The 25148-nt window shown below is 38.5% G+C and overlaps 1 protein-coding gene across 2 annotated transcripts in view; it reads left to right on the top strand.

The window, feature by feature from the left end:
- The first annotated feature begins 6675 nt into the window (after positions 1-6675).
- gpc6b (glypican 6b) overlaps positions 6676-25148 on the top strand; it is an 83138-nt gene continuing 64665 nt past the window's right edge. For both annotated transcript variants that reach the window (XM_051404994.1, XM_051404993.1), the window contains exon 1: positions 6676-7148. In XM_051404994.1, the coding sequence (XP_051260954.1) occupies positions 6998-7148 (151 nt within the window). In that variant the 5' untranslated portion in view covers positions 6676-6997. The remainder of the gene's footprint in view (positions 7149-25148) is intronic.

Below are 25148 nucleotides of genomic sequence, written 5' to 3'. Positions count from 1 at the left end.
ACTTCACTCACTTAAATTGACAACTTAATTCAGTGCAATGTGCAGGATTTAGTGGCATCTAGCAGTGAGGTTGCAGATTACAACCAACTAAAAACCTCTTACCTCACCTCCCCTTCTAAATATGTATAGAGAAACTGTGTTGACTTGCTTAAAACACAAAAATCCCTACCAAGAGCCAGAGTTTGTCCATTCTAGACTATAGAAACATGGCAGTTCAACCTGATGAACTCCAACCTGGTACCATCGTCCACCATGTTTTGGCCTAGGCGTGGCAGTGTCACATTTTTCGAAATGTGCTCATTCCAAAGTTAAAATAACCTACAATACAAATGCAATGTCTGATTACACTGTCCAAATATCCCTTGCTGAGACCATAGTTGGGTTAGGTTTAGGCACCAAAAACTACAAGGTTAGGTTTAGGAAAAGATAATAAGTTACGTTATGTACCTGACAGGTCAATATATGAGTTTTTGTTTCACATGGAAATCAAATAATCTCCTGGCTAAAAATTTAATTGTCCTGAAATTTCAGTCTTTTTATGGTGGAAGGGTTTGTGAGCCTTGGTAACCATCTGGTTGTTTTGAGCTTTGTGCTCCTAGTAAGGGCACCCAGGGCAAAGTGGTCTCAGGTGGAAGTCTAGGCAATAGCAATTCAAGAAGAGCTCTAGAAGTGATTTAATAACTGAGTGAACCTCTGGTGTCCACTCCCGGCTGGGGCTTGGTGTACACAGTCAGGGGTTTGGTAACCCCTTAGGTGTAAGAAAAGTCTTATTATTTTGATTACTGATTAAGCATCGGTAAAGCCAGTGTTTGTTTATTCTCCTCTCAGTGGATCCTCAGCCTCCCTGCTCCGCTGAAACAGAGCAGCTCGTTTCACTGGGAGTGGATTAAGAGTCCCTGTCCTCTGAGCATCTGTTCAGTGCAGCAGGAGATGTTATGTCTCCCTGCAGCTCCAGACTGCTCATGCAAAAATCTTTTTTCACATCTCCGAGAAATCTGAATGGGGACACTGGTGCCAAAGATACAGTCTGATACAGTCTATTTCTCCCAGGAAGCATTTCAATCTTTCAGTGCCAGATAATACAACTAAAAACTTGACATCAAATAAGAATTTCTAACAGACAAACACAAAAACTTTTTCATATGCACTTATTTCCCAGTTTGTAAATGTTCAGAGTTCCCCAGTGAGGGGTGGGTTGGTTTGGCAGGTTGAGAAGTTTATTGCATTATATAGCTGAAAGTAGCTGATTTATAACTGAATGTTCAGAGGCTCTTAGTTTGAAGTAGGTCGGTTTGTGGTTCACTTGAAATGCTTCAGAGCAAGGATGAAAATAGATTCGGATTTTTAAAAAGTATTTTTGTATAAAATAGCTGTTTATTGTACCCCAGAGGGGGGGCTTAGGAAGTTTGTGCAGTTCATTCCAATATAATATATAAAACCTTTAGGGTGGAGATTATTGTTTATGGCTACAGTTGTTTACTGCTTAGCTCTTTTCTCTTTGTCTCTTTCTTATCACTTATGAATCCTCTCTAGAAATCTGGGAATCTAAAGTTAATCAACAATGCAATACTTCCAGAATATTTTATCCTATGAGCACATCATGCCAAAGGAAACTCTGTGGTATGTGATGTATTGTTAAAAAGTCATCTACAATACAACATTATATACATGTTACTAGAGGAAAAAATGCCCCTGAAATGGCAAACAAACATAAAACCCAGGAGCCACTGTATTAATATATAAGTGGCTCTTGTACATTATCCGAAGGCCATGGTGCATTGTATGAAAAGGCAGTTTTGCAGAGTTCAGAACCGAATGTCGGTACACTGAACTTTAGAAATAAAAGAAAGCGTTTTTATTATTTTTACAAGGTAGGCAGGAAGTAGCCAGTAGCCAGAAAGTAAGAATGGCTTTAAAGGTACATATATATATATATACATATGACATCTTCCTTACAGTGTTTTCAGTGAAGTAAATCCAGTTAACATGTTTGTTCATGATTGTACAAAATAAAACTGTAGAATGAATCAGTGAATGGTAGACAGGACCAAGCCTGCACAATAGTCAATGGGATACATACAGGATATCAACAAAATCTAAAACAAACATTTAAAGCAACCCATAATTGTGTATTTAAGTGTTAACATAATACAGAGATACACTGGCAAAGGGATTAATGTCTTCAGTGAAGAAAGGAACACCTCTGCCTCAGTATTACAACAGAACATGTCTCAGTAATGGTGTCTGTGTGAGAGATACATATTGCAACAAACTCTGTCACCAAATATTATGATACAGATTGTTTGCCCCACCCTGACTCTCTAGGCTAGAAGCAAACTTTTTTGCTTCCAGCTACACTACAAAGTGCTGTGTCTTTCTCTGTGAAACCATCCTTGCACATGAAATGCTGATAATACATATTTATCTGAATATTTACAAAAAACATGCCACAAGACTATAGCCTATGGTAGCACCATGACACGAAGATTACATGAAACTGAAAGCTGAGGGGAAAGTATGACTTTGAAATGTACTGTGAAGAGGGAGTCTTATTAATCATACAATATATAGCACAAATCCATGATTATTAATGATGATAGTCCTATAAGTAACCTACATAAACATCTTGGACAGCTTTGCTCTGATTACTGTTCATAATTATAAATTATATTGGTATGTAAAGAAGACTGGCCCTTGAAGTAAATAATTGAATATATGTCTTTTGGTTGTTTAGATTCGTTATCGTTGATTCAAGTATGTCTTTTATTTTGACAATAGCAATGGAAAGGATTGCAAGGAAAAAAAGTCTCAGCTATAGGGTTAACTCCAGGGACATGCACGGACATTTTGATTGGCAGCGGCTCAGTTACTCAGATTATTAGTGGCTCCTTAACATAAATATATAATAAACTCAGCTAACCACAGTAATAAGGAGTGTATTACAGTGTTGTCATCTGTACAAAGATAACTAATCAGTTACTTCCATAACACATAGATACACGTGGTTGTAAAGCTGTGATTGGTCTTTTGTCTGACTCATAAAAACTAACACTATGTAATATATTGTAACCAGGCTGTTGTTCAGTTTAATGTTTTATTTTATCAGACCTGCAGCTATATTTATTGGCCTTTTTGGGTAGTGGGTGAAACTGAACCATCAGCTGATTTGCTGGCAAGCTGACTCATATCACGAAGGAGTTTGGTGAACGCTTGTGAAATGCCCAAACATGATCATGAGACAAAAAATTGCAGCATTGCTGATTTGTTTGCACACACTGACGGAGGAATTACACTACACATCCTCCCTGGTGAAACCAAAGCCAAGCTAGGAGATTTTCAATTCAAGAGTAATATTAGATTTTAGAACAATAATCAGTGTTTTTACTTGAAATTAAGAGATCACAGGGATTTTCTGACTTTCTACATGTATTGGGATATTTAGTGAAGAGACAATATTGTGAGATACCCCATACATTGAGAGAGGGCTGCTTTCATTTTCTTGAGTCAGTCGGGTTTTTGCAGATATATTGTCATTACATTATCCTTCTGGTTTCATTACATCATGGAATCAGCTCTTGGATCTCCTCACCTCCAAGTCTGACACCTTGGTTACTGCCATGAATAAACATTTTCCGAATTTCTCATCTATATGAGGAGTGAACAGCTTTCCCACATACAGACATTCAGTAACGTTAGGTAAGGGTGAATCAATGCTCATTAGGATGGCAGTCAAGTAGAAAACGTTGACTCATATTCAGTAATTTTGTTGTTTCGGGTGTCATGACTCAGAAGAGGGGCAGAAAGCAGGTAACCTGGGTTTGACGTCAACATTCTCCATATCAAGTTTCAATTTCCATCCAAAAACATAAATCTATCTTACCCAAGGACACTCTCCAGTCTTCAAAACTTGTTCCACCTTCTTAACTAAATAATCGTGAGTTATTTTGTTGTTCTTATCTAGCCAATACAACGTACAGAGTAACTCACTACTAATAAAACACAATAATAAACAGGATTACTATAGTAAGTCAACACAGAGATACAATACTACAATACACATGACAAATTTAACTGTTGTTTACATTTTGGCTCTTACAGGTTGAGGAAAAATGGGCAACTTTATTGTCTCCAAGGGGACATTTGACTTGCAGCCAACACCATACACTGACCTGAATATAAAACATAATAAAATACATAAAACATATCACAAAAGAATGTAAAACATGTGATAAAAAACCCTCCACATAAGCTGACATAGAACAATCTACATCAGCACATTACATATAACCATTGGTCATAAATCCAGCCATCATCATCACACACCAATATTATATGGAAGGCTGATCATCTGCTGACTCATCCTGAATGTTTAACAGTTAGGAGTCTCAACTGCAGTAACGCATGCTGGATCACGTGGAGATCAAACCACTTTATTTTTCATTTTATCTTGCTTATGACCCCAACGAGCTTTGGCTGGTGACCAAAAGTATAAGGTTGCAAATACAATCAGCCTAACAAGGACTCTCCACAGGTGGTTGCACTCCCTCTGAGATGTACCTGGTACGGGTGTGGCGCTCTCCAAGGTCCTGATTATGCAGACATCAGTTGCACAGGAACTGTCAGGCACTCACTCACAGTTAATAGTAAATGCCAGCTGGAAGTAGCCAGACAATGACTGATTTAATTATTGGATCCACCTACTTAAGTGGTTATATGAGTTATTTCTCTTGGTTGCTAAGTCTTCAGTATCTTTCCTGGTGGGCCTTTGCCTGACAATGTGTTTTGTGTTATGAGGTACTGTTAAAGTGTGACAGTTTGGAGTATAATTCTATCCTGTTTGTTGCTTTGATTACCAAAATTATAGTCTAGTGACCTTAATGGCTGCAGCTTTTGTGGTTTTACCAAGATAATAAAACTCAATTTAGTGCACCCTCAGTGCCCTGCCTTGTAACTGCACTTGAGTTTTAACTTTCCTTTGGAGGAATACTGACCAGCTGGCGGGAGACCCCAAGATAAACCCAGAGCACACAGGGGGGGACTACATCTCAGTTGGTCTGGGAGTGCCTGTAAATCCCAAAAGAGCTTGGGAAAAACATGTCTTGGCAACCCATATCAGAAATGAAATGAAATACATACATTATATTAGAAACAGCGTGCACAGGCAGCCCTGAAGGCAGGCCATATGCCTGCACACACACATACATACAGACACCCTTCCTGCAGTGCTTTACTAGGAACTTGACAGCTATCTTAGCTCAGAATTTCCCATGAAATTAATTTTTCATTGTATTAAAAATGTTCACAGGATGAAACCGTCCCTTGAGTTTCAAAGTTGGATACATTAATTAACTGTGACTTGTCCAGGTCAAAAAGTCTCACTATAAAATTAGAGCGGAGAATTCATGAAGGGAGCTGTATGGCTAACCACTGTCAGCATGTGAGACTAAATTTGAGTAAAATAGTATTCAACTAGTTTATTTTCAATATTTGCAATGATGCCATGCACATGCACTCATCTGAGACAGATACACATGGGAGTGAAAATCTGTGTCTTTCTGAATTTGTTATGACTATGCCATCTACCAAAGCTTACAATGCCAGCAATTGTTTTCCACTATTTATATGTGTTTTGGGTAAGGAGGAGATTCAAACCTGCTCTTGTGACCAAAGAACATAATGCACCTTGAACCAACATGGACATACATATAGTATAGTATAGTATTGCAAAGTATCTTAAAATATTTGAACAAAAATGACTGACTTTTCAAAAGCAATGCAATATTGACCTCTCACCACACAAAAGGAGAACCTGTCCAACTATTTCAACCTTATCCAACATTTCCCAGTGCAGTGTCACCCTCTGAAACAAGCCAACCCCTTTAAAGTACCTTTCAAAATGTGGTATCCCATACCAATAGGAATCCTTTGCACAGCTATGGCAGCCATGTTAATCCACTGTTGATCTACCCTCGGATCAAGCTGTTCCAAAATCAATAAAGTCATGAAAGCTTGCCTTCTGGTCTTCATTACATCCTTTACATCCTTTAGTTAATACAGTTTGATACCGTGCTACTGGTCTTTCGCTTTGGTGTCAGATGAATGTGATGAGAAAAAAAACTGCCAGCATTGTACATTTTCTGAATTCAGTAAAAAAAAATAATCCCCATCACTGGAACATTAAAGTAGGCCTATAGTTAAAGAAAAAAAAAGGAGCAAATCAACCACATTTACATTCGATAAAGTATTGAAATATACAGTGGCCTACTATTAAAAGCAACTCAAATGTTATATTAAAAACAACTGGAATGCATCTATAATACATTTATGATATGTATATTTTCTAGTTCACATCACTGAATCCCTAATCATCCCCAAATAGTCCTATACCAATTAAGAGATGTATTTAATTGTTGGAAGTGAATTCCAAATTCACAGAAATTACTTCTTTCAAACCCTGACTGATCTTTTCCATTGCATCCAATTTGTCCACTTTACCTCCCTACCTATGCATTGTGGGTTATGTATCTACATCTGTATTGGTCGGTGCCGACCAGCAGTCCGACAGTGAAATGGATGAGGCTGGATTCCACTCCATATTTTGTGTCCCGCTTTGCCTTGCCAGTATATCTAATGTGAACACGGAGCGCTCCCCTCCACACAGCATTTCTACTTCAACACAGCGACCAGACTGCTTCATGCTTCTGAGCGAAGTTGAGTCAACGCGCCGGGAAACGCACCGCCTGGATTCATGTGGCACCTCCATGTTCGCAGTCCTCTTTTCTGCTGCGCCGGGAGGACTTTTAACCACTGTCGGTTGCGATAGAAAACCCGTTTTGCTTTGTGGAATGTGTTTGTAGACACTAATAGTTGAGTTGCAACCATTAAACGCCCAGTCATTAAGTACCTGCGGATCTACTGCAGGGGAGTTTTTTTTTTTACCGGCAAGCGGGATACTGCAGATCACCTTAAACAATAAGGATCTTCACAGAAGTGAACAATGCTCAGACTACAGACTATCATTTGCACTTTTTCTGTGCTGTCTTTTGCAGCAAGAGCAGATTTTAAGGCACGGAATTGCAGCGAGGTGAGAGAGGCTTGTGTCGGGAAAGGCTTCAGCTTCGCACATGTTCCTCTTCAGGAGATCCCAGGTAAGGTTGACCCATCAGGTAGGCTCACGACCTGCCAAACAGGCTGTTTATAAATACCCTCAGGAACAGGCTTTTGTGGAATGAAAACGTCTGTATTTGATGTTAAACTCGAATGGAAAAGTAAAACAAAAAATATATCCCATTGCAACTCATTTACGATGCAAAGTCATTCCTGTTGGTGTAGGTCTTTGAAAGGCTGCAGGGGTAGCCTGCGTCCGCATCAGTCTAAAGGGTAAATACAGTACCTCAACCACCTGTCACTCACTAAGTTGCAGTAAGTCTAACTCTAATTTTTAAACCGCCCACAAAAGATATAGGTACTCAATTAGAGCGCCAAAATATAGTCCTAATTGGCCTGAGTGGATGAGCAGTCTCCTGCATCCCTCAGCCTCAGTGAAGTGACAGAAAAAAGACCTCATTTAGAACCGAACACACAACCTGGGGCCATCTGTGAGCTGCTTTACTGATCATATATTCCTGCTGCGATAACAATATCCTATCAGCCGGCCATCAAGGCGGCTGTGGTATGATCTGTCTGCGTGTGCCCAGTAGAGGTCTCCGACTGCGCTAACCAAGCAAAGATAATGAATGGTCAACTCTGCAGATGAACTCTTGTCCTGCGAAAATTAAAGCGGGGGGGGGACTGCTGGTTTCTGCAGCGCTTTAGCAGCAGTCCGTAATCTCTCATGCGAGTCATTCTACATAATTTAAGCCATTACCCTTTGGAGCAATTATTTTAAACGCCTTAATGAATGATTGACACATTTAGGCCCGTCTGCATATAATACAGGTTTAATAATGTTTAGTTTGATTGCCTATTGGCTCTTGGGAACATCTGTATATTCTGTTAGTGGATATAAATACATTCTGTTTTAGCAGTTTGGATCATTTTTTAATAAAATCAATAAATACATTAAAAAGGAGTCAATAATATTAGATTTTGAATTTTAGAATTTGTATATCATTTTACAAGAGTTAATATCTGTGATTTCACATACTTGGCATATTATGTGGATATGTGTGCATCTAAGGAAAATTAATTAGGATTAATGGGTGTATTTTCTTTTTATTACCCCAGCTGAGTTGTCTCTCCAGGTCATCATTGTTATGCTCCAGGGCCAATGATTCTCTATAAAGCAGGAAATCTGGCACAAGTAAAGGGCTGCATATTTGATAACAGGCACACCTGTTCAGGATGGGCTGAATAACTAACTGATTAAATCCTTTGGATCCATGTCTCTGACATCACAACTAATCTCCCAAATGAGGGAAAAATTCAATCTCTCTCATCTCCCTATGATGTCACCCTGAATAAACGTCTTTTGATCTGGTCTTTGAATGAGTCATAACCTTACATGTCTGCTGGAGAGACAACGCATTATCAACAGCTCAGCAAATTCACACAGTGATGGGCATGTCCTTCAGGCTTTAACGTACTGCCTCTCACTCATGCAAACAACGTTCGAGCTACGCCAGATCTTGACTAAAGTAAAAGTGGAAATACTATTATTATTAAAAGTTAATTAAAAAAAATCTAAAAGTATATCCTAAAAATAAGCTTACATTTAACAGTATTTTTTTGGAACGTGCCTGCTTTGAGTCGTCATTGAATTATTAGTATGTAGTTTCTCTAATTAGAATGCACTCAGTAAAGTGCACTTACGTTTACAATGAAGGAATTACTGTATAGTTAAAGGATCTATGAAGGACGAAAAAGATTATCAAACATTATGTTATCCTTGTTTGGGATTTGGGCACAGCACGACATGGACACACAAATTTGTACAGGCTTTATATTCATCATTCATTATTTTCATACAGCAGGTTTATAATAGTAGCTGTTTAGGAATTGGCACTGAAGGGGTTAAGAGCGCCCATGTGGCAGATGAGGAATATCTTCAGTGATTACTTTGGAGTTAATATTCAGCACTTGTGGATTAGTTGGTCTGTGTGTAGAGTGGCTTTTAAAACTTTCCCTATAGCTTATTTTTTCTGTCGGCCTTACAGCTGCCATCACACTCTGTTTAAGCACTGATGATTTAAAACATCAACCTTCATGTTACTGGTCCACATCTACAAATGATGCTTCTACATACTGTACATTCATGTTAAATTACTGCTCTTTGCTGTTTGATTCCTTAAAATCACTGTCATTATCTGATCTGCAGAGCCTTCAACATCATATTGCAGTGACAGACAGATGTATGTGCTCTCGCTGCTTTTGATGTAAGAGGCCATCAAGACCATGTTAGACATGAAAATGAGATCAAAAACTCAAATTTTCAAAGTTACATATATGCCACATTTTTTTTAATCTGCTTTATCTGTTAAAAGTTAATCAGACGACTGTTGATTTCCTAATCCCATTTATGTTGGTTGTTGCCTTTCACATTATGATTATACTCTATGCCTTTTGGCCAACACTTTACAACTACAACTACAAATATACTAGAGAAATAACAGCAGGGTATTACTGCAGGAGTATTGTTTTCAGCACCACTTAAAATGCTCAACCACTGCTACAGTATGTTTTTTATGAAAAGCTTAGAATCCCAGATTTTTGCTGTTGTGTTCGGTCAGACAGAAGGAATCAGGTCAGGTGGAATGACAGCAGTGGAGTCAGTGTTATTGACAGAAACGTTGTTATGATCCAAAGCCTAAAGGCTCAGTTGGTACAGTAATTCTACAAGACTTAGGCGATGCCTCTGCCTGCTGACCAGGCCAGGCTGGAGGCTGTCAACAGCTAGGTGGTGAAGGCATTTTAAACCACGGGAGCATGAAGTTGTGGATTGCTCTGAAAGTCTTTGAATGTTTGCACATTAAAAAATGCCCAGAGCATCTCCCTCTCCACAGCTGACTTCATTTGTATCTATTTAATTCAACAAATACATAAAATCCTAGCCTTTTAAATCTACTTCTTCATGGCTCTGGTTAAAGATCAGACCTGCACTCAGTCTTGCCCCTGCTGTCTCAGTTTCCACTCAACGTCTGAGACAAGTTGGGAAGATATGGAAAGTGAGTCATACAGCAGACTGCTGGATTCAATGGAACTTCTTAGCATGTCATATTCTATGCTATCATTTGACGTCCAGCTCTGTTTACTCCCAGCCAGGAGATGGAGACGGGACAGAAATAACGGTGCTGATATTTTATGTGATACTTCGCTGCCTGCACCACGAGGCAAATGATCTCTGCTGAAGCGTGTAATGTGCGCAGGTTCTCTACTGTCATGTAATGGGATGGAGAGGATTAAAAAGGACTAAATGGGAGTGCCTCCAGAGGAAATGGCCAGGTGACTTTGTTAGCCCCCGCAGCATACGCTGGTATTGCTGTGATGTATCGCCAGATCATTGTGACCTTCCTGTCAGTCCCACACGTGGAGATTGATATGGGTGTAAGTCCTGAGAGCTTTTGGTGGGTATATGGTGTTTTTATGCTTTTACATTTCACTTTGCAAACATAAAAATATTTGTGGTAGTATATTAGATAATTGGACTTTTGGGATTGAGTTTGTGCATGGTAGCCTTAGCATTTGTGGCCGCATTCGGCTTTATAATGTAATGTGAATGCGTCCTACTGAGAAGCGGGGGGGCACTATCAGGGGAGAAGAATCGAAACAATCATCACTTTTCCCGCGGCAGAGGGGATTTTTCAAACTCTGCCTCCATCTTTGTGTCATCAATCATGCTCATGAATGCCAAAATGGCCTCATGATGGGCTCTCTCTGCGGGTGTTCCCTCTGAGAGCTGCAGGAAACATTGTGTCCTGCAAGTGTGTTAGGGTTGAAGCAGAACAACACAACACTCAAAGCATATCAAAAGGTTTAAGGAGGGGTATGTTTGATGGTTTTAATTTATTTATTTACGTTTGTGCTTCATTTGAAATGTATGAGATACAATCTGCTAAACTATGAAATCAATGTTTTTACTGTGTTTTTTATGATATGGAGTGCAGAGGTGTAACTTATTGCCAACTTAGTTGTTCTGCATGAAAGGCCCTGAAAACTTATTTTCTCACTCAATTTCTTACTATGAACCCTGGGATCTGACATGAACACAGACCTTTCTGCCAAAGTTTAAACAGTTTTCTTTACTTCATGTGTTTGTGTATTTGGGTTTTCCCCTTACCTTTATCACTGGTTTGATCTGGATAGGGATCATTTGGTCACTGCCAGTTGTATACAGGTGTGGTCTTGTTTGGTTCAAATGTGATATTGAACTGGAACACTCGCATGATCACTTTCTTAAAGCCATTAGCTTATTTGGTCTGACCAACAGTCCAAAAGTCAAGTTATTTTATTCCGGCATACTGAAACCTTTAATCTATGCAGCAATGCTGTCAGCTTTCAGCTCCCAAAGGGGAGATGTGGATTTTGATGTGTTTGAGTTTCTTTAGAAAACTCATGTCTTCAGGGTTGCTTTTTTTTAAACACCAAACGTAGTTTCAGGATAATATTTCTAAACCGTAATCCTGTCTGTGACCCAAACTTTCTGTTTATTCCGTTTGTGGCCTTCAGCAGGGTTTATGTCCAACTCTGTGTTGCTCATAACCCTGGTTGCTGAGATGTTAATACAGCCTACACATTTTGAAACCAAACAGGGTTTTATTTGGCAGTTGGGCAGTTATTCACAATGCTGTTTGTTTTTTCAGTACATATTATGTGAATATGGAATTCATTTATCAGATATTTAAAGTTGAATTTAAGTTTTTTCAATTTAACAACAAAGCTTTTTACAAACACATTAAACAGACGCTGGATTATTGGAGCTTGACCAAATACTGTAAGCCTGACATGCTGTGTTTATACCAATGATAAGCAGCTGTTGTCATATAGGTTACTGCAGGAATGATGCTGCTAACGCAGCCATGAAGAATTAATGTTTGTCAAACTCATTTGAGATAAATCGACCGTGAAAAACAAGGAAACGGATTGAAGTGATTCTCCTGAGACGATATGGCAATAGCTGTTTAATGGTTTAAGAATCATTGGAAATGTGAAAGAATGAGTGCTCCTGCTGTCAACAAGAGATTGAATAGATGTTATTTTGATCTATTAGTTCCTGTCAACAACTGTCCAATTAAATCCTAACCTGGAGCCATTGAGAAAGAGCGTTTTCATCCCCCATTTAAGAAGCTGGCATTTCCACTAGTCACTGATCCTGTTTTCTTTTTTCATTCCTTTTTTAAAAACTTTTGACCAGTATAGACTACACATACCGCATGTTACGTGCCTGATTTGTGACAAGAATATAAGCATTAATTCACTCCCTTAGCTTACATCTTATTACAGTCTATTTCAACCAAATGTAATTGATGCGGTGGATCATTCTGTTCACATACTACAAAGCTCAAACGGACTTATTCATTTCTTAAATTGAAGTAGAAGGTAGTTGAGAGGGCTGACTGTGGATAAATTGTGAGTGTCATATATTTTCTTGCCCACAAATCCCAAACCATAAAATGCCACCAGAGTTATGTTGTCCTGTATGTGTAAGATTATCAGATGACTGGTGTTGTCGCTCAGACATTTTTGGCACATATCTCTTACTTGATATCTGACTACCTCGTCTGATTCTATTTATTTATTTATTAGAATTGTTTTCCAGTACTTGACAAAATTTCACTGTCTTTTTTCAAGCCATCCATGGATCATCCCTGACTCCCAAAAAAAGGATCAATGTGTGTTTCTTCATTGACATGGGGATCAAATTTTGGCTTATGTCTGTGACGTATAGCTGGTGCTTTTCCCCCAACACCTCATCTGCCTGTCAAAACCTAGCCACCGTGAAACAAAGCTCCCCTCAAATGCCTCAATGCTGTCGTTGGATCTATCTTTAGCTACGTGTCTGCCACTTCTGTCTTGTTGACAACGTCTGACTAGACATGATGTGCAACTGGAGAGGATGTTTGCCTTTACACTGCTCCTGAGGAAGGTTCAGTGTGGTGTGTGTCAGCGAGCCGCCGTGGGGACCTGTGTGTTGTGCAGTTTAGTTGTGGCCTCTCCCCCTCAGTTAAGCAGTCTGCTGACTACAGGACACTTGCACTGTAACAAGGTATCAGGGCTAATAATGGCCTGTGTCTAAACTTTAAGTGTGGAGTGTAAGGTAATGATCAGTGCAGGTCTCAAGGCCCTCCAGGTCTCCAAACAGCCACCAGATGCTACCTGTAGTGTAGTCCTCAGCCATGCTCCACTTAGCAAGTTGACGCAGAAGAGAGTGGCTTGCCTGCTCTCGTCTCATTCTCAGGGGCTTCTAGGCGCGTTGCCTATGTGGATCAAATATCCACACTGGTCTCCTCATGCCTCCACGAGGCTTTTTTATTACATACTCCTCAATAAATATCAAAGCCATGGCATAGTGCTACATACTGTATGCTGATTATACGGTGCTTGTCATTCCTAAATGTGCTGCACATGGTGTTAGGGAAAATCCATACATTAATCTTAAGTATAATGATATTGGTGCACCTTGCAGAAGGGTATGGTACATGAATATTCCACTGTTATTACCCTCGAGGTCAAACGTAGTGTACTTTTTGGTTGTATATTTATCTTCTTGGCAAAGATTTATACAAGGATAGTTTAGCCTTTGTGTATTATTTTCATGTGTGGGATTGCCTCACTGTACAATATAACGTAGGGTTGAAAAAATATTAGTAACTATGAAATTTTTGTTTCATCTGACTAACAATTAAAAACTGAGAAATAGTGAGTTTACTATCATATATGACAGCAAAGCAAATCCTCACATTAAACAAGCTTGATGTAGAAAATGATTGGCATTTTTGCTTTTCTGACTGAAATTTAAACTGAACCAATTACCATAACACCTACCCATCAATTTTCTAATACTGTGTTCAGCTCAAGTGGAATACAGTCACATTTAACTTGTAGGGTCTGCTCCTATTCCTTTGAACCCAAAGGAGTAAGTATCAGTTGCAGCCTCAGAGACAGTTTTATGTTCAAATGTCATAGTGAGACCCAGTTTTGGGAACAATAAACTTAAAAACAAAATATATTGTTTATAAAACCTATTCCTCTACAACACTTTCTTCAAAGCCTCTAAAAAATGTTTCTGCTGCAGTGACAGAGGGCAGTTATGCATTTATATTTCTCTCCTCAAAGAGAATTTTTTTATCATACTTTTAAAAGTATTTCAATATGAAACACCATACCGTTGAGTCACAATGGTATGGTGTATTGGCTGTTTTATCATGCACACAGCCTTGCACACGGCATGTTGCAGTGGAATACCTTGACATATTAAAAAAAAAATACTGACACATTTGCTAGGAGTATGAAACTGTTCCAACATCTTTATTCCTGTCCTTTTTCCCTTCACGCTGACTCTCCCGAGGATGAAGAATACCATCATACCATTGTACTGTGCTGCTTTATTGTAGACTGTTTTATGTCAGTGAGAATTCATTTCCTCTTGAACCTGTCCTCATTCACCCAAGGACATATACTCCTCTGTATCAGCATCCCCCAGTTATTCAAAACGCAAGCATGCCTTTCATTATGACTTCTGACATGACCCAAAATGTGATAGGAATAATGTCGTTCAATTCTGATTGATGCGAGCTCTAACTTGAGCAAGAAACTTGGCTATTCTGTACACAAAACCCTCTAGAGACATTATTAAAAGTGTAAAGGAAAGACTGTGTGGAATACACAGATTTATAGATCCATGTAGATGTTCATATGAATTGACTTTCTCATGTACTGCAGATCCTAAAGATATGATGTAGTTTTCTTGTCGAAGTCTGATTATCCATCAGTCAGAGGTCAGGTTTGAGTGCGCTATATAAAGCGAGGGGGGGAGAGAACCGCTGCTTGCCTACTACATTCAAACTATGTACATTAAGTTCTTTGGATGTCTGAAAGCATATGATGTTGAGTGAATGTGATGAGTGTTGGATAGAACAGTGATTTACAGCAACCTCTGGCTAACCTTTTGATTTATTTTTAACAAGGATGTGAAATGAGTGAGTGTTTAGGGTCAGATATAATGAGATCCTTACAGTGTATCATTTATAGATATGACGCTCATGAAGCCGGAAAACAACTTGCATATCAATATATTCACACAGTATATCCACTTACTTCCTTGCATCAGACTAATTCATTAATTCATTTGGTTGTGCATTTCTTAGTTAGCCTGTTGAAGCATATGTCTTGTGTTAGCCAGCGTTATTAAATTGCTTCCCCTCCGCTGCAATAGTGTTTTAAAGTGAATGCTGCATTGTGTTTGTGTCCAGGCTATGGATTCAATCATGTCTTGTGGCTAAAATAACTCTAGTCGCGCTGAAGCCAGCCTAAATCTCTTAAGCTTAGATTCTGCAACAAGATATTTATCAGTGAAAACACCCACTGAGAATCGCTTGAGCCCATCAGTTCGAAGCTCTAAAGAAGTTGTATAGAAGCTGTCTTTATGATAACAGAAATGAGCTGTATTGTAGTTTGTGTATAGCTGTGCCTGGTTAAAGGCCATCATGTTGCACATCTGGCAAGGCAGGGAATTGGATTAGCCTTAGATAGACTTGGAAAGCCTTTTTATTGGGTTAGACTAACCTAAGCAAGTGTCAGCTGAACCATTTCAGGCCACAGTGAGCACAGCAAAATTTGATGAAACTGGAAATCAAATTACTTTTTTCGACTTGTCTTTATGTAGATTTACATGTTTTTTGAGAATTTTCTTCAAACAAGTGACTGTTGCTAAAATAAGGTGGATAAATCCCAAATCTCCAAGATGATGAAGACGAGGAAAGAAATGCATTGAATTTTATAAAAATGTATGTCTACTTAATGTGTTGGTCAGATAAATATTTTTGTAATCATTTGTCATGTGTGTATCAACTGGAACACCAATGAAGCAATGGAATACATGGAAGTTTGTGTAGGACAATGTCTTGAAAAAGCTGCCAAATTTCAGATGACTTTGCACTTGCCTTTTGGGGTTAAAGTGATGTGACAAGGAATAAGAAAAACCTGTACTGACACTATGTTGATCTCATTTGGACTGAGTGTGTCTTCCAGTGCGAATCCATAAAAAGTTTGTTGGGGGAACCATGGGACACAGCAGATGGCAGAGCACATATGCTGTGGGTCTCTTTGGCCAGGTACACTGATGAATGCTTCTGAGAGTTGGCCTACCTTTGCTGGTTGGGCAAGAACTCGGACACTTAATTTAGTGAAGTATGTACAAGCCACAATGTCTTCCTATAGATTGAAAAAAAACCTAGTAGAATCATTTCTAAAGTAATGTTATAATTTTACTTGAAGGGATATGGAAGTGTTAACTATTAGGTGACTGCATCCTCCCTATCACCCGGCCTCCTTCATGTGTCACATTTCAGACAATTTAACTGAACGGTCATAGGACACAAATAGCATTAATGTTTTTAATCAAAAAGTGGAAATACTTGCATACAAAGTTTAGTTGTGTAACTTTAAGGCTGACTCTCAGAGGGCTGGGCTTAGGTGCAAGGCTGCGAAAGAACACAGCTAAATGTGACAAATTTTGATAGGAACAGTTATGTATTAATATATTCAGTTTTTAAATGATCATTTACACAACTGTTGTGTTGGGGGATGGGGAGCAGAGAAAACTTTGGAGTTAACATCAAATCAGGCTCCTCTTTCCTAGTGACACAGAAATTGCGTATCTGTGACTCGAGCCTTTACAAAAATAGAGGGGTTATGGAAGGCTGGTAGAAGTGTTCATTGAATGTGCTGGGCATTTACCAATGACAACAGGTGCATCAAAAAAGACATCACTGGCTCCTACAAATCTGTAAGAAAATGAACATAAAATGCAAGCAACAGTGAGTCTAAAACAGAGACAAAAAACAATTTAAACTCTATTATGTTATTACACAAACAAATCCTCTCAGCTTGCCGCCAGCAGGTGAACATTAAGAAGCTTCACATTTAGAAACTACTTAACCCTGCTGAAAAATGGGGAAATGGTGAAACCAATGCTTACAGCAAAGGAAATCCTATTCACGTTGTATTTGTAATTCATAAAACAATTAATGCTGACAATCTACTATTAAATGGCAGGTACGCATTGTAAAATGTGAGCATAGCTCAGCAGGAAGAAGGTAGAATTTAAATATCTTTGCAGCACTTCATCAGCAGTGATAATAAGCTAGCTGATTTGACTGACACTCCATTTGATTACAGACATGGGAGTGACATGAAGTAATTGCGACTTATGATGACTATGCTTGTATAGGTGTTAATAAAGCACTGAGCGCATGCATAAACTGCTCTCATTAGAACTCAACTTTACATTTTCCACAGTGTTGGTGCATGGTTAACAGTGGTGACATAAAATTTGCATGTATTGAATCTGCTGCCTGTTTTGTTATTAATATGTTAATATGTGTAGGATCTGCTGCTCTGTATGCATGCTAAATATGATCTGGTGCCATGGCTTAATGTAAACTGAAGTTATGCTTTGTCCTGTTCGCCCTGTACAAATAAAGGACAGGGAATTGGTTAGTACAGTAAAGTTAGGCAGGGAAAAGTCTCCTTGTTTCACCCTTACAGTCCTCTTAATTCTGAATGACTCGCCAAAGGCAACCTTTGATACAAAGCTATTAGTGAGAAATAATTTCCCCTCAGCTGCTAAAGGATGTCTTGCTTAGGATCACAGACAGCCTCAGGTGAAAATAATGCTTGGTACCATACCAGCAAAAAAAAAAACAAAAAAAAAAACCTCAACTGCAAGACTTGGCTCAGTGCAGATACAATGAGTAAAGAAACAAGCTAACCTAAAGCTGTGCTAAGACATATACCTTTCCCACAAACCCTTTGCAACTTAGTCAGTTTTATTTTTCAGTTTAAAAGATGGAACATGGAGTGATAGAAAAGCTCATGCTGAAGTTTAGATTAAGTTTAAATGAGTAAACTTCATCATATAGAACATATTTTTAATTCTGTACACTTATCCAAAGTACTGTGACGTTACAAAAAATAACGAGCCCTGCATTTCATGATGTGTGAGAGACAGGAGAGAGCGAAGAAGCATTACTTTGACCAACAAGCTGTTTAATGTTTCACCTCCACCCAAAGCTACAGCTATAACAGTAGATTATGTGATTATGTGTTGTAGTTGTACAGTATACTTAAATGATAGAAAATACAGCACTGTATCAGTGCCAAATTCCAGTTTATTTGGAGAAACTTGCTGAGTTCCATAGAAATGCTAACAATGGCACTGTATTCAGCCAATAATGTCTGGCGGCGGACTTTAGTGCACCACCAGCTCTAACAGCACAGCATAGACTTTTATAAATACTTTTCCTAAAGCTATGGACCAGTAACGTGTATATGTACATTGTTGATCATCATGAACAAACATATGGCATAGAAGTGGATTTTGCTGCAGGAGTTTCTGTTCCATCACACACTTTGATTGTTTGGGAGAGATACTAGTATGAATGCAGTCAGAAGCAAATTAAAAATAAAAAATCCCTAACTCAGTCACTCAGGAAATTTTAGACCAAAACAAATACATTTTCGGAAGAAAAATATGGTGTTTTTGCTGGGAGATCAACTGCTGGAGAATCCGGGCAGTGAAATGTATAGCTGGAAATGCTATGAGTGAATAAGCACCTATAGGAGTGTTAAGGAGGAATAGGTCTGGTATGTGTATACTTGGTAATAAAGAATAATGGATGGGTTAAAAAGTGTTATCACTGAAATGAGCAGAAGTTTCAATTAAAGTGTAAGCACTGACAGCCACTGACATGTGAGTGAAAGTATAATTAAAATAGTAAAGAGTTGACTGTTGAATGTAAGCAATTAAAGCAGCAGTGTTTTGTGCAATTTAAGCTGCAGTTTACTAAAAGGAGTTTGTGTCCATCAGTTTGTATTAGTTGAGAGGAGTTGAAAGTTGAAAGTCTAAAGGCTGAATTATACTAGAAAACAAGTGGTTCGTATATGATGTGCTGTCTGTACATTATGGGTTTATGATATTTCCTCATATGATACTGTATAATATTATAGTAACTGTAAGTCTGTGCTTCCTGTCCACAGTCTGTTCATATAAAGGGTTTAGGTTCAAATGTTCCTACCATTCACAGGTACCACTGCAGCACCCAAAGCTGAACAGATTTGGCAAGAATATTCATAAAACACGTACATTAGGATCACTACACCCAACCTGGTGTAACTGAACTTTACTACCTCAGAGAAACTAGAGGCCATGCAAAGCAATAATCCACGCTGCAGCCTGTCAAACGGAAGCAACATCAACATCACTTTATCCAAGGAGAGCGCACACCACAGATCCAACATTGATTTTACTCTTTAAAACCAGCATCAAAATACTAGCTACCATCATGACTGTCAACAATTTGAATGCACTATGAATAAAAGCAGCAGTCCCATCCCTTACACTAAGATTACTAGAACAGCTTACAGCCACACATCCACCACTTTTAACTTTTTTTTCTGTTACTGTCACTTTTACAGAGAAACACACACAGAGAAACTCACACAGCTGTGAAATGCACACAGCTGTGTGAGTTTCTCAGATATGCCTGCTGGTTCAACTTCAAGATAATGATTTACTCAATAACTCCAAAGAACACGCTAAATACATGTTGATATCCACTTTTAGATGTCCAAAACACACAACAAGGTTCACAAAAAAGCTTCTCTGCACCAGATTTGTTGCTGTTGTTGTTGTTCTTTTTAAATTTTTTTACACACTATTGCACAGTAAACCTATGGGAAAATGGGGCAAAGATATGTCAAATGTATTTTGCAACTTATATAACAGACTCATTGATTTTAAAATCTAAACAAAAATGTTTTTTTGAAATTTGAAAAATCAAGGAGGAAAACTAGGAGGCCTTTAAGGGGTTTCAGACAGACAGCACTGTAGGAACAACACAATGCCACCAGAATACGAGGGTAAAAAATGACAGATGCATATCCCTCTGGTTTCTGAAACCATTCGACCATCTGACAAGCACTTATTTCTTCGCACTGACAGAGAGGCAAACTCTGTAAGCATAAGGGTGCTTAAGTCGACTGAATTCACATTTAGTCATCCTTTCGGTTGTTTTAAATGCATTGTTAATAGAAGAAAAAAGGTATTTAGGGAAATATCAGAAATACTCCTTTCTGTCTCAGCAGGCTGGAGGTGTGTGTAGATGTCTGTTTGATTGACAGCAGTTTTAGCTCTGGTCCAAACGCCAGCAGGACACAAACTTGCACTGTCGCTTACAAGTCATGGGCAGACAGTGTGTTGTTAGCAGCTCTAGAGTAAAGAACACAATAGCAATTAAATGGACCAAAGTAACCTTTGCAGGTAAGTGCAGCTATATATTAAGCTATCTAGCCCATTGATTCCCACCCTGGGAGGTTGCTAAATCCAAATCGACCATTTTACAAAAACTTCCAGCAGTTACTGCAATCACTATTTGGGTTAATTGTACATTTAATATATTAAATATATTTAATATATGAAATATCCCTAAAATAGCCTACAACCTGACGTTAACGGCACACTTTTCGGCTGTGAATGTGTGCTTGGTGTTGAATAAGCTAAGGTGCAAGTGTGTTCATGTTTGTGCATTTTGAGCACTTTCAGATTATTTTATGAAAAGTGCTTTTATGAATTATTATTATCATTATTATTATTATTGTGAGATAGGCAAGAACGAAACTTTAGGAAAACACATGTTGTGGCTGTGGCTCTTGTGTAACAGTTTGATGTCTGGCTGCCTTCCTATGAGACAACGCTGATGTTACTTATTTATGCAAAACTTAGATTTGCAGTATAGAAACAAGTTCTTTACATAGCTATACGTTTGCACTGTCACGAAAATTTAAAACATATAGCCTTTCTGGTAATGTACTCCCATGGGTCTTAAGGGGCAGGTACTGGTTTGTTCCAGTTGGTTGCATGTGTTCGTGCTTCTCCTAAGGAGTAGCCTACATGAAGTTGCAGCTGGTACGCGATAAAGAATATTTTGATAAAAGACTCAAAAATAGTTCATTGATTAATTTCAAGCTTCATGAATTGAGTTATGGGATTGACACAAAGTAATGCCTGTTTTTATCATAAAGAAGGAACATACCACCAATGCAACAGTGTGGCTCACTAATGTGTTTGTAATAGTTTTTGGACAACAATGGAGGTCTAAGGCAGGAAGGACTATGCTATATCTGGCTTTTGCTACAGGCAAAATTGTTAGTGGGATCAATCCATTGTTAGTTTTGGTGTTTATAAGTCACAATAAATAATGTAAAATCTCCCCAATATCATTAAAATAAGTTAATTTGCTGGGAAATCTTTATATGACACTGCAATAAACTTGAAGATGCATAGTTTCTCTTTGCTGTAAAAGAACAGTCTTGTCCACACTCCATCCTGTCTCTTGCTAATGTGTGGTCGGTGTTCCAGCAGATAGATTATCTGTGAGGCCACAGTGCTGTTTTAACCTTGGCGAGGAAGGTCGTGGCACTTTGCTGAGTGGTGAAGTCCCTTGAAAGCGCCTTCCCATATGTTGATGTACGACAGGCTTATTTTTAAGTGATGTTTTGCTCTGTTGAGACTGCTGGAGCACATAGTAGTTTTGTTGTGTCAAGATTTTTTTTTCTACTGACATATCTGATGAAAAGGAAGCACTCAAAATATGGAGCTGGAGGGACTTGCCAGAAGCCCAATCCTTTTTTTCAATATATTTTTAAATAAGTGTTGATTTAAAACACTAATTTTACCTGCTTTACAGTCAGTGCAGAACAGATCAGTGGAGGAAGTATGTAGAGAAAGCGAGGCTATGATGCTGGAATTGTGATCTTTATTGGCCGCTTTCACACATCATGCTCTTGTTTATCAGAACCATAAGACTGCAGTTATCTGGGGAAATGTAATAAAGATATATTTAAACATTAAATACAATGTGTGGGTTTGTATTGTATGGGATGTTTATTTGATTGATTGGTTGTGCCATTCCCTATGCGTAGCAACTATCACTGCCTATTGTAAAATTAAATATAAACAAACTCCCATAGTGAAAATGATGAAAACCTTTTAATTTCATACAATTATTTTTGATGGAAAGCAAACACCCATGGTGAAAATGAAACATTTTAAAAGTCAAATTTCCAACAGTATATAAGACAAGTGTTATTAGAATCGTCTACCACCCGTTGTTTCATTCTATGCCTGGTGTACCAACACACACAAAGATGCTCCCTTGCTACAAAACATGTTTTCTACAGTTAATTTTATGTGTGGAAAATTAATGTGTTATGTTGAGAATTGAAAATTATGTTCAGTTCATGGAGAGCGACAAGAAAATGCATGTGATGCAGTAGACAGCAACAAAGGGCCTGTCCTCACGAATACGCGGCCTCACCCAATACGATGTCGTCTCGAGAAAAATCTCCGTAAACACTGCGTCGTTTCCAGAAATATCTGCGTCCACGCGGATTCACTGAAACTACCCGAAACGCTGTAGTACATATGCCAGGCTTGTATGTGGCGCTGTGACACCACCACACCAATACACTAAAACTGGAAAAGAAGCCATGGAGCATGCGCTGTTTACAAGCAAGTAGTAGTAGTCCGCCATTGTTGTTGTTATGACGCGTTTAGCGGCGGCGGCTGAGGTTAAAGGCTAGAGAGGCGGGGCTAATACGTCATCGTTTCGGCAAAAATCAGTTTTGCTGTTTTCTGGCGTTTTCGGATTTCCCCACTCTGGGACCCGTTTCCAGAAAATACCGAAACACCCTGAAAACGCTGTATCTGTCTGGATGCGAGGCCGATACGATAAAGTATTTATCCGGAATCGAGAAAAATTTATTTGTGAGGACAGGCCCTAAAGCACAACAAACCCATGCACACAAACCCACCATACGTATATAAAAATGCCTGTACCTATTGGTACTGAATATAATTTGAATAAAATCATCAGCATTTCTATTATGTTTTGTCAACCAATATTAAGCCTAATAACCTTAAATCAAACCAAAACAAACAAAATCATGTCCTGTTTTATTGAGAGACTGATATTACTATTAAGAGAATGCCCTGCTAAACAAAATGTTAAGAATATGTTATGACTGTTCATAGAAGAAGAAGTTCATTCTTAATCTTGGCATCAGTATGTGTGACAAACTAATCTCACACTAAAGGTCTTCTTTTTATAGCTTTCAACCACATCTCAGAGTCTTCATCATCCGGACCTGGCTCACAACAGCTTCTTATCACACAACTGACGTTACACACTTCGGTCATATAATGGCACCTGAAGTACTTCCATTTGCTGAAAAGACCTTCAGTTAATATTACTTTGTCAAACACTCTAGTCACCATTATGTATGTGTTTATCATCACCTTTAAGACCCAGGCAGCACATGCTTGTTCATTAGAGTCATCAAAAGAGTGAGTGCTGAATCTCTGCATTCAGCTTCCATGGCTGTGAACTGAGTCATAGCCCAGAAATTTAATAATGGATGCTGGCCTTATTAAACATACACATTGTTCTAAAGTACCTTTCACACCATAGTCATTTTCATCTTTTTTTTCTCAGGCAATTTCTGTCAGTTTAGAGTGAACAAAATCAGCATCAATTGTTGAAGCAGCACACAAGGTTGCAGCATTTATAGACAGCCATATTGGTCTGTATTATGTTATCAGAATAATTAAAGAATCACTGAGATTTCCATTTCAATGTAGGAATTTAATTAAATTTAGACTAAAGTTCTACTCTGACATGCTTGGTCCACAGAAAGCTGGTGATGTGTTTAAATGTTTTCATCTCTTCCTCTTTTTAGTAGAAAGGTAGCTGACGAATGTGAACATGGCAGTGCTGGGTGCAATTTGCTTAGAACATATTACATCCTGGTCATCTGGTTGTTTCTATAATGTTACCTTATGTTGCCATTTGCAGATGCCAGTGTGCAAAACGATCTTGTGCTGATATATTGTTACTCACTCAGTATGGAGCTCACTAAGTGAAATCCATTTCTTGTTCTGCTGCTGTGTAATCTGTTGCTGCATGCGGTGAGTTGCTATCTGCTTACAGCTGCTTGCCTGGTTGGAGGATCATGCTCACTGTAGACATTAGATCTGCATTTTTGAGGGGAAACTGAAATCTGGTTTCATTGTGCTTTGTGTGGGGAAGATAAATCAGATTAAAATGTGTGTGCAGGGATCACAACTGAAAAATCAGAAATGTCATCCATGTAAGTCATAATCCAGAAACAGAAGATATGCTAATGTCAGTTGTAAAGGGAACCTTGGGTCTTGTTGAAATGTGCCACAACTAACAGGTGGCACATTTGCCTTGAGCTGATTTGAATTCCAATTGCTGTCTTCAGTGAAATTCTTTATCAATAGCTTGTTTTAAACATTTAATCACATGTTTGTATTTCCATTTAATTTCTTGTGCTCAGCCTCCCTCAGTTATATTGGGTTTTTAGTGTATTGACGATATTTAATAGAGCACAAAACAAATTGTGAGTGCTGCTCAGTCCTAAGCCTACCATTGAGTGTGCACAGGAACAGATTCGGCTTTTGAATATATTATTCCTCTTTAAAGAGTGATTGACGACAATATGACAATTTAGCACAGCATATGATGTACATATCTTATGCTTAGATGTCTTACTGTTTAATCTACAGTTTCAATTAGTGTGGGCATGTTAATCTGCACTGTATATTGAAGCAAAATTCGGTAGGCTAGTTAATGCATACTGGTATGTCAGATTTGATTCTGAATGTAGCCACAGCCCATTATGATTTTATTAGTAGTAGTAGTAGTAGTATTTGATTGAACCATTGGTTTCTTTTTAATCCCACAGTCAGATCAGATCACAGTAAACCCAATGGCCCGATATCAAGCTCATTATGTTTCTGAGGGCAGCTTTCAGCTCAGAAGTGACAATGAGCCTCATTCATTAATATTTTTTTCATAATTGTTTCTAGTTTCTGCTTAAATTATTCAGAAAAATGGAATAAAGAAAAAAAC

The sequence above is a fragment of the Dicentrarchus labrax genome, unplaced genomic scaffold (genome assembly GCF_905237075.1).
Source record: "Dicentrarchus labrax unplaced genomic scaffold, dlabrax2021, whole genome shotgun sequence".
In the NCBI taxonomy this organism is placed as follows: domain Eukaryota; kingdom Metazoa; phylum Chordata; class Actinopteri; family Moronidae; genus Dicentrarchus; species Dicentrarchus labrax.
Note: the sequence above shows the minus strand (reverse complement) of the source record. Positions and strands in the feature narration are given on the sequence as shown.